The 27583-nt window shown below is 34.1% G+C and overlaps 1 protein-coding gene and 1 long non-coding RNA gene across 11 annotated transcripts in view; one reads left to right on the forward strand and one right to left on the reverse strand.

The window, feature by feature from the left end:
• LOC145287869 (glutamate receptor ionotropic, NMDA 1-like) overlaps positions 1-27583 on the forward strand; it is a 540534-nt gene that overhangs the window by 403444 nt on the left and 109507 nt on the right. For all 9 annotated transcript variants that reach the window (XM_080135767.1, XM_080135762.1, XM_080135766.1 and 6 more), the window contains 3 exons: positions 4581-4705; positions 17849-18013; positions 19594-19828. In XM_080135767.1, the coding sequence (XP_079991893.1) occupies positions 4581-4705; positions 17849-18013; positions 19594-19828 (525 nt within the window). The remainder of the gene's footprint in view (positions 1-4580; positions 4706-17848; positions 18014-19593; positions 19829-27583) is intronic.
• The window catches only part of LOC145287871 (uncharacterized), a 194787-nt gene that overhangs the window by 23749 nt on the left and 143455 nt on the right, over positions 1-27583 (reverse strand). For both annotated transcript variants that reach the window (XR_013869221.1, XR_013869222.1), the window contains exon 2: positions 13914-14000. This is a non-coding gene — a long non-coding RNA (uncharacterized LOC145287871). The remainder of the gene's footprint in view (positions 1-13913; positions 14001-27583) is intronic.

Raw genomic sequence — 27583 nt, forward strand, 5'->3', positions numbered from 1 at the left:
GTATTCGCATAGGACACACACACACACACATAACCCACTCCTTCCTGCTAAAAAAAAAAAAGAGTGTAACTTACGATTTTACCACTTTTATTTATCTACTATGCGGCACTAAAAATACAGCTGTGACTTAAGACTTCTATCCAGTCATTGCCAAATAATCCAAATAATATGAATTATTAATCTTCATCTAAAAAAATTCAGAAACACATAACATATTATTATTTAACATTATTATTTAACATTATTATTATAATATAACATATATTACTATCGCTTTGGTGACTAACCCAGAAAATGGGGGGAGGGTGCAAGGAATTTGACAAGTATGCTGCCATTTCGATGGTGAGCCTCAAAAGGGAGGAAAGAGGATCTGTGCTCTCATTCACATCCTTTATGTTAGTGATCGACGTGGCTTACTTCCTTATGTAATCTGGGACTCCACACATTAATACTTGGGCGTCATATATGATGATAGGAAACTGACATTCATCCCACACATTAAGCACTTCAAAACAAAATGCCACAAGATCATACAATTAATCAAAGTGTTAGCACACACTAACTAGGGTGCTGATAAAACTACACCGATCCTGAATTAGATCCAAACTTTATGGATGCTGCTTAAATGGAACAATCAGAAAGTTGTATATAAAAGAATTAAGTACGGTACACCACCAAAGATTAAGATTGCCTTTAAAAGCTTTCAAAACCTCTCCAGTGGAAGGCCTGTATATAGAAGCTAACGAACTACCATTGGCACTAAGACAAAAAAAAACAAAAAAAAAAAAAAAAACAATTAGCCTTAAAACACTATTTAAAGCTGACATTATGTCCATCAAATCCTGCATATCAATGCGTTTTCCATCCACAATACACAAACTTCTTCAATAAAAAAAGAGAATAATATTAAACCATACAGCCTTTGCAAAAATAAAAAAAAATAAATAAAAAAAGCTTTTCACAGAAGTCCAAATAGACATAACAAAAATTCATGAACTTATCAAATCAAAAACTCCACCATAATTAAACAACTATCGATAATATTAAAATCAATAAAGTACTCTAAAATAAAATCCATCCTTTAACTTCCGATGAAGAATTGCTCAACATTCAAAATACACACAAAGAAAATTCACAAATTTATACAGATCAAAAGACATGGTAGGATGCGCCACCACCCATAAAAATAAAATTAAAGAAAAAGACTCCGGGATGAGGCTTCTGCGTTCAGTGCGGAACTATTTGCCATTGACTACAGGGTGGAACGATAAAATTCTCGCCTTAAAGAAAACAACACTACAGCTTTATTTTAAAAAACTCAATTCAGGTAACTTATGTAGTAGAGCTGGTATCTATTCAATGTAGCCGCCTTCAGCCTCAATCACCGCCTTGATACGGATCCAAAAATGGGAGCATGCCTTTTCCATAAGCGCCGGTGTAACCTCTGCAAATATTTGGTGAATGGCAGCAATCAGGCTGGCTTTGGTGTTATTGGAAGTCATGTTGGTGATGTTTTCTGCATATGACCTTACAAAGTAGTCTAGTGGGTTCAAGTCGCGGGGGACAGGGTGTTGGGCAGTGAGGGAAGAATACAAACTCTTAGCGCACCTTCTGAAGCCAAGCCTGAGTCTCTTTGGACTTGTGGGCCGGTGCAGAGTCTTGCTGCTATACCCATGGTTTGCCAGTGGTCATCTGATTGCACCAGAGGATCACCACACTCTTCAGCACATCCAGGTACACTTTGGTGTTGACTTTCAAGCTGACTTTGAACATGTGAGGTGGCATGATGTGGCCCTCAGTTGAAACCACACCAAACACCATAACCGTGACCAGAAAGAGCTGTCTGATGCATTGAGCTGTGCTATCAAATGTTGAATCATCTGAATTTGCATTTTGAGGGTGCTGGCAATGGTCCTGTTGTCAGATTTGGATCTCGTTCATTGAACATTGTGTCACTTTCAGACAGGATAGAAGGCTCCTATCGTTCTTGAGTTTTGTACACAACTGGCCAACTAGTAGATGGTCTGCAACAAAAAAAGAAAAATGGTTTTAATAAATCGAAACGGAATTATATTATCTTTTCTAGGATGACAATTTTATCATTTCATCCTGTATAATAGTGACTGATGGACACCAAAACATCTCATTGTTAGGTAATAAAAACTAGACTCCAAATAGGACACTCTTATGCCACCCACACGTTTTCTGAAAGGAGAAAAGGCACCATTTTGCATAACATGCCAGGAACCCTCCACAGTACAGCCTATACTAACAGGCTGTGTAGAGTGGAGCAAACTTGAATGAGACATTATCAAGAAAATAACTTGAGAGAAATATTTAAGAAAAAAAAAATTGTTTGAATTCCGGAAGGAAACAAAAATATATAACAAAATATAACCAAAAGGTTTCACTGAAACATTAATAACATTCAATTACAATCTTACATATTAAAAGTAATGTTTCAGGATTAAATGACACAAAAAAGATTGATATACAGTAAAACAAATCAAACCAAATCTCACATACTGTTCGTAACACCATTCAGCTTCAATAATCAGATCGCTTAAAAAACAACAAAAAAAAAAAAACGTGTGAAACATACATGATCCCACATGAATGCACAGTGAACAAGGCATAAAAAAAAATGACTAAGTTCAGCTTTTGCCACCCTTGCCATTTAGCCCCCAAAGTCCCCAGGGGCGTCAAATCCTGGTGAAAACAAACAAACAAATGGGGCAGTTTTAGGCCTTAACATATGTAAATTTGAGTTCTGCTCATGAAAAAAAAAGAAATGAAGTCCATCGTTTGCTCCCTCCCCCCCATTTAGACCCAAAAGTCCCCAAGGCCTTAACATATTTCAGTTTGAATTCAGCACCATGCAAAACTGCTAAATAGACATACACAGAAAATTTTGGACAAATATGGTAAAATAGTTCCAAAAATGTAGTGTTTTTATTAGCCCTAAAAGAGCCCCTGGGGCACACCCAAGAGTTCCTATTTACAATGTCTCCCCACGGGACAGAGTTAGACACCAGGGTCGTTTTTTAATGTGGAGAAAAGGAACAAAAATAAAAATTGTCTCAGTCGTGAAGGATTCCTCCTCCACTGACAGAGAACAAGAAATAGAAGTGCAGCATCTGAAGAACAGATACTACACTTTGAGGTATTAAATCTTTTATTCATGTTAAAAAAATACAGTCAAAATCAACGATGAACAAAAAACTTAGGCACATGGCCAACTCAAAAGGGGTGATTTTGGGGGTCGTTGGTCATCCTTGTCACTCCAGAACTGAACAAAGTCAAAAGTTTCTCCCAGCTAGTATCTTCTTTCACCATAATACCGCATTCACCCTTTCATATTTGGGGACGTCCTACTTAACTCCCAATTTTTAAAACATTTTTTATTGACGTGTAAAAACAAAAAAGATAACAATAAAATGGTACAATAATTCATTTGTGTCGAGGGCGGGGGGGGGGAAGAAAAAACAAAAGGTGATTAGTAGGACCCTCCCAACCCCGTCTAGTTGATAGACTGCCCGTTCCACTGGGTTTGTAAAAGGAACCTCGCTTCTGCGGGTCAGTCTCTAGGTGGGGATGCCCTCTAGATGGGGGTGAATGGAGAAAAGAAATTTTTGTGGGTAAGGGATGGAGGTTAGTTTGTATTTCTTTTTCTCCAAGATGGGTAAAATTTAGAGGAAGGGGTGAAAACAAAAATTGCAGGTAAGAGGGGATGGGGATCTTGGAGGCTTCCTAATCGGGGAGGGATGGAACACACACTCAGCTAGCTGAGAGGCTACTTGTTTAATTTTACTTTACAGAACTGCGCATTCCACACCTAGGCGGGGATCTTGACCCAAAAGGCTAAGAGTTCTTGCAAAGTATAGACAAACAAAATTATACAGAAATCAGTTAGTTACTTCTTTTCAAGAAGCTTTATAAAAATCCAAGGCATCAATATTATTTTTAATAAGCACAAAAGTGTAAATTTTAGCCATTTTAACTCAAAAGGCATGCCAGGGGGAGGGGGCGGGGGGCAACCAGAGTTTTCCCGGAAAATCCGTTCTGTTACTTTTTTACTCATCATATCATGTTTAATGTTTGTGCAAAATTTTTTTAAATTCCAAGGCATAGTTATTGAAAAAAGTGCGGACAGACGACCGAACCAGAGTGAATTTACAGGTCCATCCTTCTTTCGTAGAGGGACCAAAAAAATTTCCTTATTCTAGACTACATTCTGAAAACAAATCCTACTCCTTTATGCACAAATAACAACGATTACTTTGTTTTCAGTTATTTTGTTGGGTTTCTTTTTTTGTTTTTTGTTATTATCTTTCACATTCCCAGGCAACGCCGAGACATAGATAGGCTAGGTTTTAATGAAACCTACTCTTTTTAGATCCCGTTTTCACAATCGGACATAAAATGAACAAAAATCATTAAAGTTTGTATTAAATCACCTAATAAATGAAACGACCTTAGATCAAATTCACTTTTTATTATTATTTTTCTCTTCGTTATATGATGAATACATTGTTTAAAAATAGTTTCATCCATTTTTTTTTTTTTCTCTTTTAATTCAGGAAACATAACTGAATATTGTTGCAAAGGTTATTGCATTGATTTGCTCGTCAACCTTTCTTCAAGAGTCAATTTCACATTTGACGTTCACATGAGTGAGGATAACACATACGGATCCTTTGAAAGGGTGAGTAGAAATTTGTTTACATTTTTGCCATTCATGCTTATCTCTTCTCTATATAAATAAAATGAACTCATTTTTTCACGTCTGATTTTGACCTTAATAGGATTAAAAATCAAGATATTTCATGCAAATATAATATGCACAAACGGCAGAACAATATCTGAGGTGTGTTATAGGCTTATTATTTCTCAAATTCCTCGATAATCTTAGATTTCTATACTTTTTCTGCTGAGAAGTCACGGCCAAAATCGGTTAAGATCAATGGAAGTGGTAAAATATTTTCTCTCTAATAAATTCCTCCTCCCCCTGCCACCACTTAACACCGTTTGGGGATCGTTCGCAAGGAACAGTTGAGAAGAGAACACCGGTTTGGCTTCGTAGTTCTTTCATGTGAAGTTATTTAAAATCACTAAACTAAGCTGCAGTGCTCTGTGGCGTAGTGGTTAGCGTGCTGGACAATTCACATTATATTTTCACGTTCGCGCCGACCTACCGTAGTCGTTTTTTTTGGGTTTTTTTTTTTTTTCCTAAACAACTGGAATGGACTTTTCTTGGTGGCCGAACTGTTAACGTTGCAGATGTTTTGTTTTTTTTCACACTTTATTTTCCTACTTTTACTCATGACTCCGGGTTTGATCCTTCCTACTTACCTACCATAACATTTTTTAAAACTCCCCCCCCCCCCGTCCCGGAAACAAACACTCGGGCAACGCCGGGTACCCCCGCTAGTATATATATATATATATATATATATATATATATATATATACATAGGTTATCTCCCCTTGATTGAGAAGTTAGTTGAGATAAAGATACACAAGATTAAAAATGCATATTTTTAAAGAAATGCCAGCAACAGAAGCATGTTGGACATTGAGAGAAGCAGATAGAACATGTCACTGCAGGACATTCAATTGTCCCTATAAAAAAAAGGCTTCTCTGAACCAATTTAAATACTTTATATGTAATTTCAAACTTTGAGGAACATGTGATGCCGTTTCTGGCCTTGGAAGAGCCATTTTAGATGATGGCAATTCTTTGAGTATGGCCAAGAACCACACCAACATATAAATTGTGTAGTTCAATATGTTCATAGTGTGAATATGTGAATGTAAGTAATATACATAGCCACAAGTCAAAATGTCCATACTATGAATAATATATACATACATAATATAAGTATGTGAGTATTTGGCAGTGTGGCATTTTGTATGTGTGTGCATTGGTTTACCTTGTTCTTGTTAGTGTGTGTGAGTGGATAGTAATTCTTTTCTGTACTCCTGACTCTTGCTAGTGAGTAGGAATGTGTGTATGTGATCAAAATGCTCATATTGTCTTTTTCCTTTGTGACTTGCCTCTCTCAGGCTCAAAGTGGCACGTGGGGGTTGGGTTAGTGGACATCCTGGGGTCTTTCTGCTTGGCCAGTAGATGAAGTCTCTAGCTTTTGGTTGTTTGTTTTATAGGAGTTTCTAATTTTGCACTGACTTACTATTTTCACATAGACTTGTTATTCGGGTTGGTTGTTTTTGTTTTACAGCATATCAACCCTTTTCAGGTTATTTAATGCCAAATTTTGAAGAAAAATATTTTTTAATAGAATATATTTGGGTTTTTTTCAAGTCGGTTTCTATTTAACCCATAGCTGGGACCTTAACAGGTACTACCACTCCGGGTCAGAGTGGACCTGGGAGCAATGGAAATTAAAGGGTGGCTCCACACTCCCCAAAGCCCGCAAGCTGGGGCCTCACCATCGGATATAGTTTAAGGTTTCAAGGTCCTGTTATTTGGGAGGTGGGGACTTGAAGAGAACCCCCAATGAAGCAGAGAAAGAAAAAGGGTAGCAATTAAAGTCATTTGCTTTTTAGCATTCGTAGAACTTAGTTGCCACACACATTTATCTATTTTAATCACCTCGACACTAAACTGTTAAACGAATTTCTTCAGTAACACAGTTCCTATTTTTTTTTTTTTTCACCATTTCTTTCATGATCCAGCTAATGTGGCCATAAATCGTTTTATTCTTATTTGTTTGTTCATTTAAACAACCAATCGGTGGATGCAAAAATCCCTGCATATTTTCCAGGTTATTTAAAACATGAACCATTAAGATAAAAAAAAAAAAAAAACTGAATAACTATACGATAGGTTTACACATATTACCGGCTTGAAATGAACATCCTTATCCTTTTTTCAAGTCGCAACCTGCAATAACTGTTCTGATACAGCACTTCAGTATTTTCCAACTTTAAAAACCAAAAAATTGTCTAAAAGGTAAACAAATAGATAATTGGAATGGAACTAACAAGCAAACGTACCATAACTAACTAAGTAACTTTCAAACTTATAAGAATCTGTGTATATTTGTTAATAATAGTCTTCGAAACTACTTGTTCAAATTGCACTAAATTTTGATTGACACATCTTCCAGCAGCAAGGTTTTTATACTGAAATAAAATGGTTAATTCTCACAAAAAATAAATGGTAGAGGAGGGGGGGGGGTTATGTGGCCGTCTCTTTATTTTTCCCTTTAGTGTTCACATTTTATGAGCGATATTTTTCTATAAGAAAAATATACATCCATCGTTAACTTTCTATTATAGAGCGAAGAAATTCATTCTGAATTTATTTCAAGTGGTTGTCCAACTTGCTTTTTTGCTTCCCTCCCTCATGACTTTAAATTCATTCAGAGTTCACTAACTTTTGCATAATGGAAGGGAACTACATATATTTATTTTTATGTAAATTGAGCGAGCCTTTTCTAGTCTCACACAAAAACACGCGTTCACATCTCAAGCTATATTACTTGTCATATACATACGCGCACACGTCCATATATTCACGTTCGCATATATACACTCACATTCACGTGCATACACACACACGTATGCACACATGGGCAACGTCACTTCCCCTTTCAAAGAAAATCCACACATGCGCAAAAGACCACCGGAAACAACTATAAAAGCAAGAGCAATAAGCAGCTTCCTCCTTTTCCACTCGCCTTCCGAGGTGAGTGGCCTACGGACCAACAGCGTGCCTTTTCGGCAGGCGCACGCGTGCACGCCACTTGCTACCATGTGGGGCAAAAAGCTAACAAACAGTACGTACACTTTATACGTTTTCTCTCTCCATGAACTGGATTGACATTCTCACTCTTCTATCTATATATATACAACTTGGCCCTGAGAATACCTTTGCATAGCTGACTGCTAACATGGCACGCAGTTTACCTGATGTCAACCCTCTATCCTTTTTTTTGTCTACACGCTGGACTATCATTCCCATTTTACACTACATTACTCACTTCTCTTCCCACGCGCGAACAAACGATAGTGACCCGACCGTGAGATGACCACACATTTCCTTTTTCCTTCTATACTACCGCAACAAACAATCGTTACACCCGCGCGGACATGAACACGTGTTATATCTAAAACATTCATTCTTTCAACAGTAAATAAACGACACGTTTCTCTTATCCAGCAATTGAGTTTTTGTTTTCTTCATTCCATTCGTTTCATTATTTTCTTTTGTAACGGGATTAGGATTTATATATCCTAGTCCTCTACAAAATACACATGGATCTTTTCAGAGAATATATATGTTTGTTTATAAATACGCGGCTTGAGCACTATAAAAGTGGTGGACGAATGTTTGTTTAAAATAGACATTTGGCGAGGTTATTTGTGGACACCACTCACGTGGGTCGATCGGTAGAACTGATGACTATCAACACAATGGTTCTAGGTTCAATCCTCGGCTTGAGAGAGGTGCTAGTCTAGCGGCACTGATGAGTTGTGATACAATGGAACAGGACTGTATGTCCAGGACTATAAATATATATATATATATATATATATATATATATATATATATACTAGCAAAAGAACCCGTCGTTGACTGGGTTCAAAAACAGCCTACAGAAAATGGACTCTGATTTATGAAAGTATGATAGGTTATGAAAAGGAAGGGTTGTAAAGAGATAGCTTCGAATTTGGGGGTATCAAGATGAAAGTAAAAATAAAATAGATAAACCACATATTATACCATACCTGTTCACACTGAAACACTTATCACAATATTCTGTAGATCTATATTAAAAACCTTGTTAAACTTTGTGACATATTCCCATTCTATGGAGGTCAGGCGCGAACGAACACACCATAATTTTATTATACCATATTTCTTCAAACTGAAACATAATTTTCAAAGTATACTTACGCAGATAGATATGAAAAGTCGTTATTAAAGTTTGTGCCTATTTCCATTCTATGGAGGCCAGGCGCGAACGCAGACCCCACAATTTTATTATACCATCCCTATTTAAGTTAAAACATACTTAAAAAAGTATTCTTATGTAAATCTATATCAAAAACACTTGTAAACGTTTTTTTTAATTTTTTATTTACATACTTTGTGAACCAGGCGCGTACGCAGACCCCACAATTTTAATGAATCATCATTATGCCAGATCAAACATACCCATTCCTGTGTCTTGATACATCTTTTATCATTATATGTGATCAGTTTTCTATAATAGTCAACCATATAGGAGCCTATTCGTGACCAGACACACACACACACAGACGTTCAGCTTTATATTATAGATATATATAATGTACTAGCAGGAATCGTTAACCGGCATTGCCCGGTGGAAGCCTGAACCCCCCCCTCCCCACTTTTTGTGTTTTGATATCCCCGGTCATCCTCCTACTCAGAGGTTACCTTCCAACCCCCTCCACCCATTGCTTTATTTTCTCCCACTCTTATTAAGGCTCTTTCCCCAACCCCAATAGGGATATCCCTGCTTGTTTTCGGATCCCCCGAAAAACAGTGTGGGGGGGGGGGGGTCTAGTCACTTAGAATAGTACAGGGGCTCCATACTAACAACCAAGTAGGAATTACATTTTATTTTTGAAATGAACATTTTGATTAGTTTCCCCACTCCACGAACTGTTTTTACATCAATTAATTCATAAACTTTTTATTTTTGTCTAATGAAATTGAACTCTTTTATATCATACACATATACACATTAAAATTTTTGGGGAAAAAAAAAAAAAAAAATGCACACACAACATACAGATAACATATTTACAATTGTAAATATGTTATCTTTTACTCCAAACGCTGGGAAATCATTAGTTAGATTAGGATCCACAGAGTGAATGAGGTATTATGTTGCCAGTCAAGAGTAAGACTCCAATGTCTACATCTGTTAATTTTTCACGATAATCACAAAGACCCTGTACCCTTCCCCTCCCCAATTTCTTTTAGGGCCTTGTGCCTAATTTTGTTGTTTATAATTTTTGTTTTTCAATTCTATAATTGTAATTTCAAATTTTTGCGGCAATAAAATATATAAATAAGATCAAAGTGTAGTATCTGTTCTGACACAGCATTTCAGCGAAATCATCTACTGCCCCCCTCTCCACAAACAGAAAAAGTGGTGGTAATGCTTAAGAGAATGAACAGGCACTAATTCACCACACCCCAACCTCACCTAAAAAAGTTTGGTAATCCCTGGCGGCCTCCAGAGTACTTTTTAAAGCAACATAATCGTGCTTGTCCACCCCACCATCATCAACACATGACGTCACTTCCGGAAAATGACTCAGTAGTTTTCCAAAATACATGATTTTATTATAAATTGTATTTTTTTAATATAGGCACTACACTGTAGAAGCACCTTATTTAAAATTCATGCTACTCAAAAAATAAATATTTCAAAGTGCAATTAGTGATTGGGTAACACACTTGCTTTGCAATAAACTAATCAAGAAATTGGATTGAGAAACGGATAGTTAATATTAACTAATACTAAACAAAGATAGAGATAATACATGTCAGTTTCTTATTTAATAAATTGTTAAGTGAAAGTACAGAATAGTTTAAATAATACCTTCCCCTCTCCATATTAAGAATGGCTTTCTAAATAACGTTAATATTTCAGCACGGTCCGTATTCCATGTGTCATCCCCCCCTCCATCTTAAATAATGTATGAAATTAAGTAAATATGAGATCGTAAAAAAGATATATAGGTTTGTTTTCATATTTACAAATTTCAAACCGCAAGTAAAATTTACGTAAATTTTTTTTTTTAATATAAAGACATAAAAAAATGAGTTGGTGTCATCAGTTAGAATTGAAATAAAAAAGGTGCGTTCCAGCCTGATAAAACATTGAAAGAAGTTAGAATTGAAATTTAAAAAAAAAAAACAAAAAAAAACACCGTTCCAGCCTGAGAAAAAACCGAATGTACGCGCATGTACATACAAAACGAAAAAGTCAGCTAATGTTTAATGAATATTTTACATGTAAAATTGCCGATGTCTGTATGCGATATACATGCATGTAAGCAAATATATTATTCGCTATAAACCACGCTTGGTGCATGAATATTATTTCTTGAGAATTTCAGTGCTATGTGACCAGTAGTTTAAGAGTTTACCTGTTAGATATTTACACACACAGATACGCCTACTGTTTTATTTATATAGAAGATAAGCCAAAACAAATAAATATGAAATCAACAGTAGGTTCTTTGATATGACAGGGGAAATGAATGTTTCTGTTTAAAGCACAACTGCACCATAATAATTCCTATTTACAATGCCTACCCACGGGACAGAGTTAGACACCAGGGTGATGATAATTAACTTTCCTTTTAAACTTAAATTCAAGCCATTATCACTGTACAACCAGTAAGTCCAGGCATATAAAATCAACATTAGGTACTTTGATATGACAAAATGACGAAATCAATTGTGCTCTAAAGAGAAGCATTCAAGTATATAACTTGACTTCTGCATTTAAAAATATTAATTCAAGCCATTATATATAAAAACATAATTTTATAAAGTCAACAGTAGGTTCTCTATAATGTAATGTAGACTACAATGTATTGTGGACTAAGTCACTGTGAGAGGCATGTGAGCTTCTTCCCAGGGCACTGCGATGTGTCCCTAACTAGAGCAGGCAATCAATTGATTTGATTGAAAAATGGGTGATAAGAAAAATATGGGAGTGTGAAATATTCATCGATCATCATTCAATCCTGGATAACGTTAGGTCACCTTGCTAATATATTAATGTTAAGGCAATTCTATAACGTGTTTATTAAGTCATAAAATATGATTTATTTCATTCATTATTTTCAAGTCTCTCATATTTTTTTAAACTCCTTGGCCTAACGTTCACAGGAAACATGAGTTGGAACAATTGCATTGAAGGCATTGCCAGGACCGCCGCGAGGAAGGTAGGCCCTCTCTACCGTGCTAGAAAGGTACTGACGCCTGAAAGTATCCTGTACCTCTATAAGGCCATCATTCGCCCATGTATGGAGTATTGTTGTCATATTTGGGCTGGTGCATCTGCTACTAGTCTCTCACTCCTGGACAAGGTCCAAAAGAGAGTCTCCAAACTGATAGGTCCTGAACTGTCATCTAAGCTTCAGCCTCTGTCCCATCGACGAAATGTTACATCCCTCTGCCTGTTCTACAAGTATTTTAATGGTGAATGCTCTGACGAGCTGCAAGCACTTGTGTCTCCACGGCGTAAATACCCTTGACAAACCCGACAAGCAGCTAAATCCCACCCCTACACAGTAGAGATCCCTAGATGTAAGAGAGCTTTCTACTCCAGTAGTTTCTTCCCCAGAACCGCTAGACTTTGGAATTCCCTCCTGGGTCCCTGCTTCCTCAACTGTACTGACATGCAGAAATTCAAGTGTAACGTGAACCGACATCTTGCTGCCTAACTCCCTACATAGTATCCCAGTAGCTCATGTGCCTGATAGTAGCCCCCTACACCAAAGTGGTAATGTACCTTGTTTGGGGTTAAAATATAATTAAAATAAAACAAATTCTTTTAAATAAAAAAATAATTATCATCATTCATCTCATCAACCCTTATCCTCAAGTGGTTTTTAGCCTTGATAAGTAGTGACTTATCAGTAAAAAAGAAAAAAAAAAAAAATACTAGCTGGAATATCCATTCAAAACAGGTTTCATAATATTTAAGCAGTCGTAAACTCTTTGATAACTAGAAATCAAATCTGAAAATACTTTGACAAAATCAAAAACGATTGAAACAAAAGAGCCGAAACAACTGATGTGAAAGACTTTTAAAAAAGTTAATAGTAATTGGAAGATTGCTTAAACCTAATGAAAATTTCACAGAAATGTCGTATACAACTATCGATAAAAAAAAAAAAAAAAAAAAAAACACTTTATGGCAAAATAATTTATTAATGGATATATGTCATGAATTTTAACTATTCTAACGTTTCCAACATTTGAATAAGAAATTTCAGAGTTATTTCCCTTGCATCACATATGACGATAAAAAGAATCAATTTGTCTAACTCTGTCCCGTGGGGAGGCATAGTAAATAGGTACAATTATGAACTCACGAAAACATATTTAAAAATGTGTCCGTGTGCGTTTCCTGTTCATATATATATATATATATATATATATATATATATATATATATACATACACACACGCGCAGTAGAACTCCGGATACGGTGGCCCTAGAATACGGGTTTTTCAGGTTGCGATGCGGAATACTGTTGTCCGGCCCCTGGTTACGATGTTAGCTTCGCCTTACGGTGTTATTCATGATATGTATTATATACTGTACTGTATTTTTTTTTTACTAATTTTTAATGCCGTATCCAGGGTTCTACTGTATATACACAACTTTTAAAATTTGGAAGTTAGAAAAAATTATTCAGAAGAGGATGATAAAATAACAAATGTAACATTTTGGTTATTTTGAACATTTCAGCTTTAAGATGGGTGCCATTAAAATAATATCATCTGAACCAAATTTTTTATAATTTTATAACAATTTGGTTTAATTAATAATTTAATGACATATGTAATAACTAGGGCTGTGACAGCAGAATATTCTTTTCATTCTTTTGACTCAAGTATATATCCGACACAGTAACACACAGTCAATCAACCGAGAACCACATCAGTCTATATAGAAACATAAGATATTAATGGATATATATACTCAAGAGTCAAAACAATGAAAGGAATATGCTGTTGTCACAGCCCTAGTAATAATATAACGATATTGTTGGATTAATAATGAAACCAAATTATCATAAAACTGGAACTAATTTGATAAAGGTGATGCTGTTTCAGTGGTCAATCATCTTAAAGCTGAAATGTTGAAAATATTCCTACTACTCACGATTACGATGACATTTTCCCATCGACTCCTGTACACTCATTAACCCTTATCCTCAAGTGGCCTCCGGGCCTTGATAAATGGTGAATCCTGTGTAAAAAAAAAGAAAATAAACAGATAACAAATAACCGAATTCTTATATATTGCAAACTCCTTTTCTGATGATTTCTTATTCTTAAATGGTTTAACCGCTTTATCAAAAAATTTTTTTTTTACTTTTGTTAAGTTTTGTTATAAAATAAACAATTGCAATTTGCACACGACTTTATTATTTAACTACCATTTCAGCCCGGCGTTGCCCGGGTGTTTGGAGATGTATGTTGAACAAAAAAAAACAAAAAAAAACAGTCAATTTTTTTTTTTTAACTTTGACCCCTATTATGACCCCTTAACATTTGTTTTGGGAAGAAAAGTTAAGTTAGATCCATATCCAAGGAACCTATATCTAAAATTTCAATTGTTTTTACCCAAAATTGGCGGAGGAGTTTGGTAGAGTTCTCAAAGGTCAAATCGTTGAACTTTGACCCCTTAACAGCCAAATCTCTGGCCGAAAACGGATTACAAAGATTTTCCCAAATCTTAGTACCCTGTATATCAAATTTCGAGTCTGTAGACTTAAAATTGACAGAGTTATTGCGTAGGGAAATGTACACAGACAACAGACAGACAGACACGTTCACTTTTATAGATATACTAGCAGTTCCGCTCAGCATTGCTCGGGCCCTATGTACTGTTCATAAGGTTATGTGCGTATGTATATATTAAAAAATGTGAATATGTAGAGTAATGCCTTTCTTTATAATAGTCTTCCTTAACTACCATAGAGAAAAGACAGAAAGATACTTTTACTTTTATAGATAGATAGATAGATTGGATGCAATATATAGTAATGATTTTAAAAGTATATAAAAAAAAGACTCATGCGCCACACCCGAGAATCGAAACAAAACATTCAGATCACGATTTATTTTGCCTCTGCCGTCAATGACTGGGCTATGAAAACATGTTTACTGCAAGGCTAAAAATTAAAACATGAACCAATAGCTACTGTGTTATGCATTCGTAATGGCGGCGTTCGACCTTCACCTGGCAAATTTCATTTTTTTTTTTTTTTTTCACAATTTGCACCGATTTTTCCAGGCTAAAACCCAAATATAAAGTTTTGCATTGATTCAAATTCCTTATATATGAAGTTTCATGTCTGTAGACCAAAAACTCTAGGAGGAGTTTGGTAGGCAAAATTTGTTCAACAAAAATATATACGTATGCATAAATATATATGGAAACAATTTTGTGTTTACTATAACCTTTTTATGCAAATATTATGCAAGTATAAATCTGCATGAATATAATTACACGTAATAGTTAACTAAAGATGATTATCTCCTTAAAAAACTGAAGCAATAAATAGGGAATTAATTAAAATGGATGTTTAAAAGAATATGCAAATTAGCTAGATCTTCTGCTAGTGAAAACAATTCCACAAGCCATATCTAAGAAAATTGTATTTTCTTTTTAAATAAATAGAAATGAGGGTTTTTAATATGAATATCAATACACACAAAAGAAAAACGAATTTATAGAAGTATAGATAGATTAATGTAACGTGGCCGTTACATTTTACTTTAGTAATTCATGAAAATAAAACTGGAAATAAATAAAATCCAAGTCGGCATTTTTTTCTTTTTTACAAAACGTTTTTATTCCCGTAAATTTCGGCACCACTTAAAAAAATGTTTCTCACTGCCACATATACATTTTAACCTGGAACGCGGTTCTCTTTCTTCCGACCACATGCTGGGTACAGTTGGCCCTTTTCATGTCCGTCTCCTTCAGTGCTGACTTTTTTTTAGCTAGCTATCTTTTGCTGCTGCTGATACTTTCAAACACACTTTGTTAAAATGTTTTTAACTGCTAATGAGAGTATGACTCCAATAATTTTGGCGGTCGTTTTTATAACCACAGTTATGACAATCAACCAACCAGAAGCTTCAAATGTTATTATAAAAAATGTCAAATTTTGGATTCAATTCAGTTTCGAAACAACTGAATCGTGACTGCATTAATTCTTCGCCACCATCGTTGTTACTAGGAATCAATTAACACTCGAAATCGTGACTGCATTGATTCTTCGTCGATTTGATTTGCTGCCGCCATCTTTGTTCAGCATAATGTCTCAACACTTAACACACTCATATGCACAATGTTACATTAGTTGTGCACACTTGGTGTTGTCCTGTAGTCGTTTTACTTTCCTTCATTTTTACATTTTTTTTTTAATATGTAAGTGAATAAGAAGGACACCAGGATAGTGAAGTGATGTGTGGCATAAGAACAGACAAATGGAGATTGGATTTAAATTATAAATCTTTGTAAATCTATTTAATTTTCAAAAACCTTCCATATAAAAATTACTAAGTATGGATTTACTGTTAAATATTTGTATTGTGGAGAAGTTTGAGTTCATTTGCAGCAGCCCATGCCTCTACTGCTTCCCCATCACTGTTTGTCTCATTGTATCGCCAAGTGGTGCTATGGCTGTTAAAATCACCAATGTATAGGCTCGCGTTGTTGGAACTCTTGCATGTTAGCGGCCATGAAAAGGGGGTTGCTAGTGGTTTATACACGGATGTGATGTTGAGGTATTCCATGCCCATCTGAAGTATCTCAAGGCCTCCTTCTGAGAAGTCAGTACTGATTTAGAGTAGAGGTACAAACGATGCACCACCTTATGGAAAACTGCCAATTGGGTCCTCATTGCTCAAACCAAGACCTTAAGGAGGCAAACAGCACCGCCATGCGATGGGTTAATTTCTATTGCGATAAGATATGATGATGATGATTGTTAAATATAAACGAGATGGTACAATGTTACAGTTCTGAATTTTTGAGATGAGGGCTGATTGTTTATATTAATTGTATTGATTGGACTATTGTTCTCATCTTGAGTGTTTTTTGTGCAACATTTCAGTTAATGTAGTCTCTGACCTTCATCTTATAAAAAAAAGAAGAAATGTTACTTGCTCCGTAGACGGTTTTGTATTTTTGGAGTTGTTTTTGTTTTTTGTTTTTTTTGTTTTTTCATCATGATTTCATATATGTGAAAAAAGATTTGGACAGGGATGTTAAATGGAGAGTTAGACGACTTGAAGAAGTGGCACATATGCTAAAAAAAGAAAATTTATTCAGCAGACCAAGCATAGAGATCAGCAGTATATGGGAACCTCTAATTACAAAGAAAAATAAAAGTTACATAACCTCTTCTTAAAATTTCGATGGTAAAAGGGGAAGCAATCCCATCAAATTTTATTAAAGTTACTCCCCTTGTCAACCAAATTCTTTTCACACATACGAAACCACGGTGATAAAAATAAAAACAACTCCAAGAATACGAAACCATGTACAAAGCCAGTAACTTTTCTCCTTTCTTTTCCAAGATGTCTGACGAAGGTCAGAGGCTATACTGACGAAAACGTTGCGCAAATAACACTCAAGATAGGAAGAATATTCCAATCAAAACAAGTAATGGCAAAATGTCTTAGGTAATTTCGAGAGATACCTTTCTTTCTCAAAAAGAAAACAAACCAAAAGCATGCCGTAAAAATGGAACAACAAATACAAATGCAAGACAGCTGTCACACTTTAATAAGGTTCATTCTAGATTAAAACAAAAATTTTAATTGCCTCAGTCTCGAAAAATTTCTCTTGGACAAAAACGATTAATTGTAGTATCAGAACAGATATTACACTTTGCCATTCTTTTTTCATGCATCTTTGTATAAAATCATTTAACTTTTGAACTCAGATTTGTTCATTTTTATATCTTCTTATTTATAACCGAGTCTATATAAACCTTATATACTTATGAAAAAAAAAAATTACTGATCAAGATATTTTTCATGAGATGCAATATTTTATTTATATTTTTTATATTTCAGCGAAATGGGTCCTCAGAGAAGAAATGGAATGGAATGATTGGAGAATTGGTTATGGCAGAAGCCGATATGATCATGGCTCCTTTAACCATCAATCCAGAACGAGCCCAGCACATAGATTTCTCCAAGCCCTTTAAATACCAAGGACTCACCATTCTCGTAAAAAAGGTAGAGTTATTTTATTTTTAGATGCAGAGATTGCATGTTTATAACTGACTATTAGGTGCCAGTCAACCCCATTCGACTTTGCCCGTAACTTCACCTTGAAAGTCAAGAAAATCGGTTAAGCTGTTGCTGATTGATTTTGTTTTCTTAAGTTTACAGGTATGACTGAATTTAAAAAAGGTTGAGTTGATTTGTTTTAGTCTATAAAGGGATACTTTTTTTTTCATCAATCTGGTATTTTTTTTTTTTTTTAAATTGTGATTATCATCATATTCAGTTTGACATCCATTTTACATGATAGGATGTGTTAGATGGCTTTTAGGAATTGATTTCCAATCAAGACTAATTTATCTCTGCCCAGGTCTTTACCCTTTTTTCTCTCAAGTTCACTCTTATCCTATTAGCCTAGGATAGAGAAGGGGTGTTATTCCTCATTGCTTCCAAAGTCCTCGCTGCTGACCGACCATGATTCCCAAGAAGGCTGAAGTAGTTCCTCAGGGGTCAGATGGAATCAATGCACTTTGCAAGTTGATTGTTTATTACCTGCCTATGAGACTTATATTTTTAGTATCGTCTTTAGTAAGGATTGAACCTTCAATCCTCAGAAGACAGTCATTTAAACTAATGATTACTTAGCATTTTATCCTATAGCAGTTACAAATGCTCTTTGTGAATCAAGCCCCCCCCCCCTTCACTAAGTGATTTGGTCACACACTGGCCAATCAGCTTGTGGAGCTAATTGATTCATCTGGCCTCTAAGGAACTTCTTCAGTCCCTTTTGGGAACTACAGAAAACGAGCAGATCTCTCTCTCTCTCTCCCCCCCCCCGGACACAACATCTCCTGCACTCTCGCCATAGAAGCTAATGACCCATTGGGCTCTTCAGTGCATCAACCTTCGCCGAAGAAATGGCTTACTTCTAACCGGCAGATCATTTTTTTTTTTTTTTTAATTGAATAAACCTTTTCATTGTTTTGTTTTTAAGAGGTTTTTGTTATTTAATGTTCATAAATTTTTAATTAGGAAGGAAAACATAAAATTCTTCTTTCCTAAAATCTGTTGCTTCACTGGTCTATGTAGACCTTTGACACAAATGATAAACAATCTTTTAAACAAGATTTTTTTTTTTTTTTTAATTCGTTTTATTTTAGAAATAGCAGCTATATTTAACAACAGTTTTTAAAAATATAAGGATAAATATTCATGTGACTAAATAATTTTTCATTAAAAAAAAATTGTTTCAGATGATGCCACAATTAGATCTGAAAATTCCTGCGTTCTTGACCTTCGGGCCAAGATCAAAGTGTAGTATCTGTTCCTCAGATGCTGCACTTCAATTTCTTATTTTCTCTCGCTGGAGGAGCAATTCTTCACGGGTGAAACAATTTTTAATTTTTGTTCCTAAAAATCGACCCTGGTGTCTAACTGTCCAGTGGGGAGGTATTGTAAATAGGAACAATTAGATCTGAAATAAAGGAATTTGTTGTTGGAAATTCCAAATGACACCAATCTTCATTTGTCAGTATCTATAATTGACCTGAAATGTCTTACTGTTATTGTTTGTTGTTTTGTTTTTTTTTCAGACCCGCAAAGACTCAAGTTTAGCATCCTTCCTGCAGCCCTTTCAAGACACCTTATGGATCTTAGTTGGACTTTCCGTCCACGTCGTAGCACTGGTTCTCTACCTCCTCGACCGGTTCAGCCCATTTGGTCGTTTTAAATTGGCCAAAAGCGATGACACAGAGGAGGATGCTTTGAACCTGTCAAGTGCAATGTGGTTTGCCTGGGGAGTATTACTCAACAGTGGAATTGGAGAAGGTATGCATGAACTCTTGCTCCCCCTGCTTCTTGCTTTCCCCTTATCTCCTCCTTTTTTGTTTCTCAATTTAAAATTTATTTTGCTATCCGAATTATGGTTTCCTACTATATTACTTAAGAAAAAAAAAAGCAGAATAATGAATAAAAGACGACCCCTGTAAGCTAGAATTCCATATTATTTTTACTTTTTTTTTTTTTTTTTTTTTTACCAAAAATAAAGTAAAACATTATTTTAACTATTTATGCATGTCCAACACAAATGCAGAACCCACAATATTATTACAAGACTCTTTGATGGAAATTAATATCATTAGATTCCTTATAAAATTTAAGGAGAGTTGTTTGATCTTAGTATAGGATTTTTTTTGTGCAAATTACCTCCCCTTGCAAACAGACATAAAGGCTTTACATTTATATTATATTAGGTTGATGCAATAATAATGTCGCTTTTTATATATAAGCTGAACGTCAAAAAACATTTTTGTACCAACCTAATCGATTTATTCAGCATAGGTTTCCTTTATTGATTTTATTGGATCATATATTATGAATACACACGACTTAATATTCTGTTATTTTATTTTTTTAATCAAAACAATTAACTCTTGAATTCTGTCTACTTTGTATGTGGGGTGAAAAGAGCTAATTTTACAAATGTAAATGTTCGTTTAAAAACTGTTAGGGCAGTATATTCAGGTTTACATCCCTTGAACGATATTATAGTTATTTCCCCTAGATTATACTGGCAACAAGAGAATGAAGTCATTAACTTTTGAAGTACAAAAAAGAGAATTGTACGTTTATAGTGTAAGATTTCAAATTGATGCTTTGTTTCTAGTGTGGGCTTCAAGCAGTGAATGTATTCCACTTAGTTCTACATTTTGACATGGCTTTCATGACGGACATGTTTATGGTCAAATATCCTTTTTACAAGTTCATAGATAGGCTGTTGTATATTTGTTTATATTGGAGGAGATGATATATTAAAACGTGTCATGTGTTATCTAGTGGATGTAAGATATTGTTCTTTTAACAGACAGATAATAAGCTTATAAATCGTATGTATGTTGTTTAGCCAGGGGACATGATATTGACGTGTAAACAGAGTCATGTTGTATCAGACTTATCACACGGGATATTTTTACAGTTCATATATAAGAAGAATAATATATGCTTCATACCTTTTTCTTGAAGAGTTCTTCTGCATCTTCCCGCTGCTCCATGACGAACCATGAAGTGATTAGCACCAACCAATTGAGACATCTGTTCTTATTTGTGAAACCATTAAAACAACTCTTTATATTTTTATAATATAAATTTATTACAGTTGTCTCAAATGCTTTTCACAGGATCTGCAGTTTGTCTACATTTTCTATTCTTACAGCTCGCTCCCTAGTTGTCTGTCCACCCCTGTCTAGACGTCTGTTCGCTCTGGTGGTCAATCCTCAACTCTCTGAATCTCTCCAAAACTAACTACATCACGTGTTCTCTTACGTCACCTAATTACGTGTCTCAGACCAACCTAATGCCCACAGCTAGTTATTTGTTTATTCAAAACCCCAAAATAATGTTTACATCTATTTTCTATTTTCACATTCCTTTTGCGATTCACACGTCAATCATTTTTCCCACATTTAATTGTTTATTCTTCTAATCATAATAACTGATCCAGCGACCATCCAGCGCTCAAATCAATTAATAAGAATACAGTAACAATAATAATAATGTTTTGACCATTGACCCTGCTTGCCACAGTTAACAGATAATACGCCATGATCACAGCCTAAAGGGTCATAACATTACAAGGCATTCAACCATGGTCCTTTTAGCTGTCTCAGTATAGCACTTTTGCAACTGATCACAGCATAGAATAGTTCCCAGACAATACAAAGTAAGGTTATTTTCTTTATATAGCCGATGCATTCTCTCTAATGTAATTACCTTGGCAATTCATGTTTATTTCAATTATAATCTGCAATCAATTTTATGCATTATACTTCATTGTCCTTATCTAGCACAGCCTGAGTAGGTTATAGTTATGCCAGTTGAGGATACATCTGATGGAGCCTTGGCCATTTTTTAGTATGGAATGACCTCACATCTGTTTAACTGAGGTATGGTTCTGGGTAATCCTAGGTCTACCATCCCAGGTCGTTGCCTTCTGTCTTTCGGATAGAGTAGGTTTATTGTTTACTACCCTAAGTACTCCTACCAGGAATGCCACCAGAGCTGCCCAGATAATTTTTAAAAGGGTAAAGTACTCCTCCTTTAGGGGTACAGGCTTGATTTTCTCTACCTTCTGACCTTGTGTCACATCTTCCTGTGGGTGGAAGGAAGTAAATACCTACTTCATCGTCCTTAATTTTTTTAGAAAATTTCTGAGAAATAAATGTATGTATATATGTATATATATATACATATATATACATATATATATATATATATATACATATATATACATATATATATATATATACATATATATATATATATACATATATATACATATATATACATATATATACATATATATACATATATATACATACATATATATACATATATATACATACATATATATACATATATATACATATATATACATATATATACATATATATACATATATATACATATATATACATATATATATATATATACATATATATACATATATATACATATATATACATATATATACATATATATATATATATATACATATATATACATATATATATATATATATACATATATATACATATATATACATATATATACATATATATATATATATATACATATATATACATATATATATATATATATACATATATATACATATATATACATATATATATATATATATACATATATATATATATATATACATATATATACATATATATACATATATATACATATATATATATATATATATATATATATATACATATATATATACATATATATATATATATATACATATATATATATACATATATATATATATATACATACATACATATATATATATACATATATATATATACATATATATATATATATACATATATATATATATATATACATATATATATATATATACATATATATATATATATATACATATATATATATATATATACATATATATATATACATATACATATATATATATACATATATATATATATATATATACATATATATATATATATATATACATATATATATATACATATATATATATATATATACATATATATATATATATATACATATATATATATATATATACATATATATATATATATATATACATATACATATATATATATATATATATATATATATATATACATATACATATATATATATATATATATATATATATATGCAACATTCTCCTTATCCTTCATTTTTATTTCCTCCCCGCCTCCCATTTACTTCCAACCACCATGTGTTCTTATGAAAATACATATTCAATATGGCGACTGTCTGCTTTTAGAAGATACTCCCACACGTGCTCCACTATACGAACAATGAAATAGAATATAAAAATATTCCAATTTTATACAATAAATTAACATTAAAAATGTGACACCCTTCAAAAAGATAGGACAATTATTAAAACTTTTTCCGTTTTTTGGTAATTGTGTGTATTAGCCGTAAATCGATAGTAAACTAAATAAAAAAAAACTGCTAACGAATCATTATTTAATATTTTTGCAAATACAAATATCTATAAAGTACTCTTCACCTGACTCTCCAATTTACTCTTCATAATAAGAAAAAAAAGAGGGAAAAACGCAAAACATAAAAAATACAAAAAAAAAACAAAAAAAACAGTAACATGATAACAAATTAGCAATTAATCTTCTACATGCGAAATTTGTGCACAAAAAAAAAAAAAAAAAAAAAAAAAAAATCCTCACTAAATAAGCACAAACTTTATTTACCTCCTTCCCAGGAGGTTAGATATAAGGTCAAGTACCGGTGTAGCATGGTACCTGGTCTTGGCAGGGTCAGTTTAGATAACCATAGTGTCCTCGGGTATTAAGAATTACACCGATATCTAATATAAATTGAGTATTAAAATTATCTTACAGCGAAAGAAGACAATGAAGGATATAGATGAACGTGCTTGCATATATTAAAATGGAAATAAATGAAATATTGAGCAAATAGAAGGGTCGCCAATTAGTAAGTGCTAACTAAACATAAATACAGTTTTGTAAATGAAAAATTGAGAAAAACGAAATTTTATAACAAAACATTTTTATATCTAAAGTTTTATAAGCAATTAGAAAAATATTCATTTGTGCAAATTTGTGTTTGATAAAGAAAGTTGAGTTAGTAGTCACAAGGCTTAGAAATGTGTAGGTTAATATGTTCAAAGTGTGCATATGCATGTGTGAGTAATATACGTATGTGAGTATTTGCCAGTGTGTATGTGTGTTGATTTACCTTGTTCTTGTCAGTGCGTGTATAGATGTGAGTGGCAATTTATTTCTGTTCGTCTGACTCTTGCTAGTGTGTAGGAATGTGTGCATGAAATGAAGGCTTGTATGCAAGTCATTGAAGTTCCTTTTGGCCATTCAAAGAAATGGGGGAGGCGAGGTGTTGAGCATGCGTTCTTGGGTCACGGCGAAATGGTAAAGTCTCTAGGTTTTGGCTGTTATTTTCGCATTTTATAAGAGTTTTTAAGTTCACATCGGCTTATTAGCTTGACATAGATTTGTTACTTTTTGGGTTTGAAATGATTTTTCATTGGTAAAAAATATTTGGAGTCAGCACGTTCTTATGAAAACTAACTTGCTTTTGGAAGTGAAGAGGGAAGCGAATCCAAATGAAACGGTGAAAGAAAAACGGTAACAATTAGAACCATTTGCTTTTTAGTGTATATTTGAATCACTTGCAAATTCAGTCATTAAATAGGTTTGATGAAAATGTTTCTGTGGAATGAATTAGATTCGAACTTGGTACACCCAGGTTTTCAGTCTGTATCGTTTAACACCGACATATCCACCTATATCATTTCTAGAAAAAGAACTCCACCAGAAGCAAACACAATTACTAGTCAGTAATAAATCTATATCTATAATATAAAAGCAAAAATGCGTGCATTTTTTGTGTATGTTCGGCAAAGGCTTTTGTATGGTACCTAGATTATAATATCTACGATTTACGAAACGAGCTCGCGTGTATCTTTAATTTCAGCGACTTTTACGTGCTATTTTCACAATATTTCTTGGTATACGCGTGTTTGTTTGCCTTTTCGGTATAAAAACGAAACTGAATTCGTAGCATAACCCAACAGTTCCCTGGCACTTGTGACAGGGACGTCCAGAAAAGCAATGATGTTTGATCAATGCGGTGGAAACCCCTTATATCAGACAATTGCTATACATTTGGACACTCCCCCTTATGTGGGGAGCTGGTTTTCCCCAACATCTTGGAAAACCCAGAAACTGGCTTGCGGCCAAAGTTAATTTCGTTCCTTCATGACAAGATAACCAAATACACATGCGCAAAAAGAGGTTCTTTCTTGAATTAGTTTAGAGTTTATAAAAATTGACCCAATTTCGCTGACGTACTCTTAGCTCAGTGGGTAAAGGATCGGCGTCATTATCTTAAGGTTGCAAGTTCGAACGGTGTTGTAATTTTTTTTTATTTTCGATTTTTAAAGTGTTCATATTGAAACATGTTTTTTTTTTTCCATCACGTTTGCTGCTTTTTTTTTGTTTTGTTTTTGCTTCTCCGATTTTTTTTAAGTTTTAACATCGTTCGCTTACACGTTGGCTTTTTTTTAACATCGTTCGCTTTTTTTTTTTTTGTTTTTTTTTCATCACGTTCGCTGTTTTTTTCGATTTTTTTTTTTTAAGTTTTAACATCAATTTTTTTTTAATATAATATTTAAACAGGGTTATTACGTTTACTTATTCTTTATTTTTCATTTTGTTTTTATTTACCCCCCCCCCACACACACCTCTCCAAACACCCGGGCAACGCCGGGTACCCTCGCTAGTCAATAATAAAAACCATGTTTGTGACCGAATTTAAAAAAAAAAATATTTCAGAATAGGAGAGGTGGGAGGGTGATCTGAAATTTCACCAGTATTTCTTAAGAAGAAGAAAGCATCCTTTAATGCAGAGTTCCCGTTTTAACATATAATTCAATCCCAATTTTTATCATTCCAAAAAGGCTTTGATATTTTCGACATTATTTTCATTGGACACTATCAGCTTTATTTCCTCTGGTTTTAGAAAAAAAAAAAAATTCTTTGAACTAAAAGAAGAAAAGATTTTCACAGTAATTTATACATATTTATATATTTTCGTATACAAACGCAAAACACCTTCTCAAATAAAAGCAGCTACTCCTCCCTTCACCCCCACTCCTCCCTTGCTGCACAAGATAAACAGTTTATCACTTTTCTTTGACACCCCTCTCCCAATAATTCCCTAGTGTAAGCGTTCAGTGCTTCCCAAAGTTTCTGTTCGTGGGTGTCTTTTAAAAACAAAATATTTTTTTCCTTCCGCTTTTTTTTTTTTTTTTTTGTGTGTTTTCATTAAAGAGTAGAACAGGTCGTCTTCATCATTTTAAGATGGTTTCCTTTTCTCTTAGTGGTAAATATTCCACATATACTCCATTTGATCCAGGGAGGATGATGCGCGCTTGCAGGCAAAACACACACACACACACACACACACACAAAACTCTTACTCTTTCCAATTGTGAAACACCACTCCCTCCCCTAAAAAAAATCATCATCCTTAGACTTGACTCAGCTGTAAACTGTTATCTCCACCCCTGCTTCCTATTCATCCTTTCCTTCCCATGGGACTATTTTACTGCCCTGTTTTATACTAACATTTGTGATGCTTTATAACTTGTTGTCTACCAATGATAATGGTTAAATATTATATAAGAATGTACAATACATTGGAAATAATATGGCTTCAATGTCATTGGGAGTCAAATTTAACAAATGTTCCAATAATAAAGGTTGAATATTTTGTAAAAGGCATTGTCAGTCAAGGTTGCCAGTTAATCCCACACAGTGAATAATTAGGAAATAGTCGGTTGGAAGTCAAACCCTCTCTACCACCAATAGCTATGGCCAACGACTCTTTATCTGAGAGTACATCTTTCAAACTCCTTGGCCTAACGTTCACAGGAAACATGAGTTGGAACAATTACATTGAAGGCATTGCCAGGGCCGCTGCAAGAAAGGTGGGCTCTCTCTACCGTGCTAGAGAACTACTAACACCCGAAAGTACCTCTATAAGGCAACCATTCGCCCGTGTATGGAGTATTGTTGTCATATTTGGACTGGTGCATACAAACAATTGCACTTAAAGGGACGGTTGGAATCTTAAAAAGATTTCTCAGTTGGAATAGTGGGTAAATGTTTGGCATCCAGTAGGATGCTTCAGCCCTAGCTTGAACAAACTGATAATAAAATTGAAAAAAAGAAAAGTGTCAAACACAACATTAGCCCATGGCGCATTGGATAGAGGTGTTAAATCTCTACGGTTCTGAAGATAGCGATTTCAATCCTACCCAAAGCTGGCCAGAGGATTAGTTGGCCAAAACGTGATGAGACAACAACAACTGTGGAAGGTTATAATTACTGGACTCAGCATTCCTATCGTGTCGCAGTTAACCACCTGAAGAAGGACAGGATAAGTTGTGGTGAAACAACAACAATAAAGATGAAGATAAGAGTTTGCAAAAAATAAAAAAAC

Source organism: Euprymna scolopes, chromosome 11, assembly GCF_053919585.1.
Source record: "Euprymna scolopes isolate OS-2025 chromosome 11, ASM5391958v1, whole genome shotgun sequence".
NCBI classification, from domain to species: Eukaryota; Metazoa; Mollusca; class Cephalopoda; order Sepiida; family Sepiolidae; genus Euprymna; species Euprymna scolopes.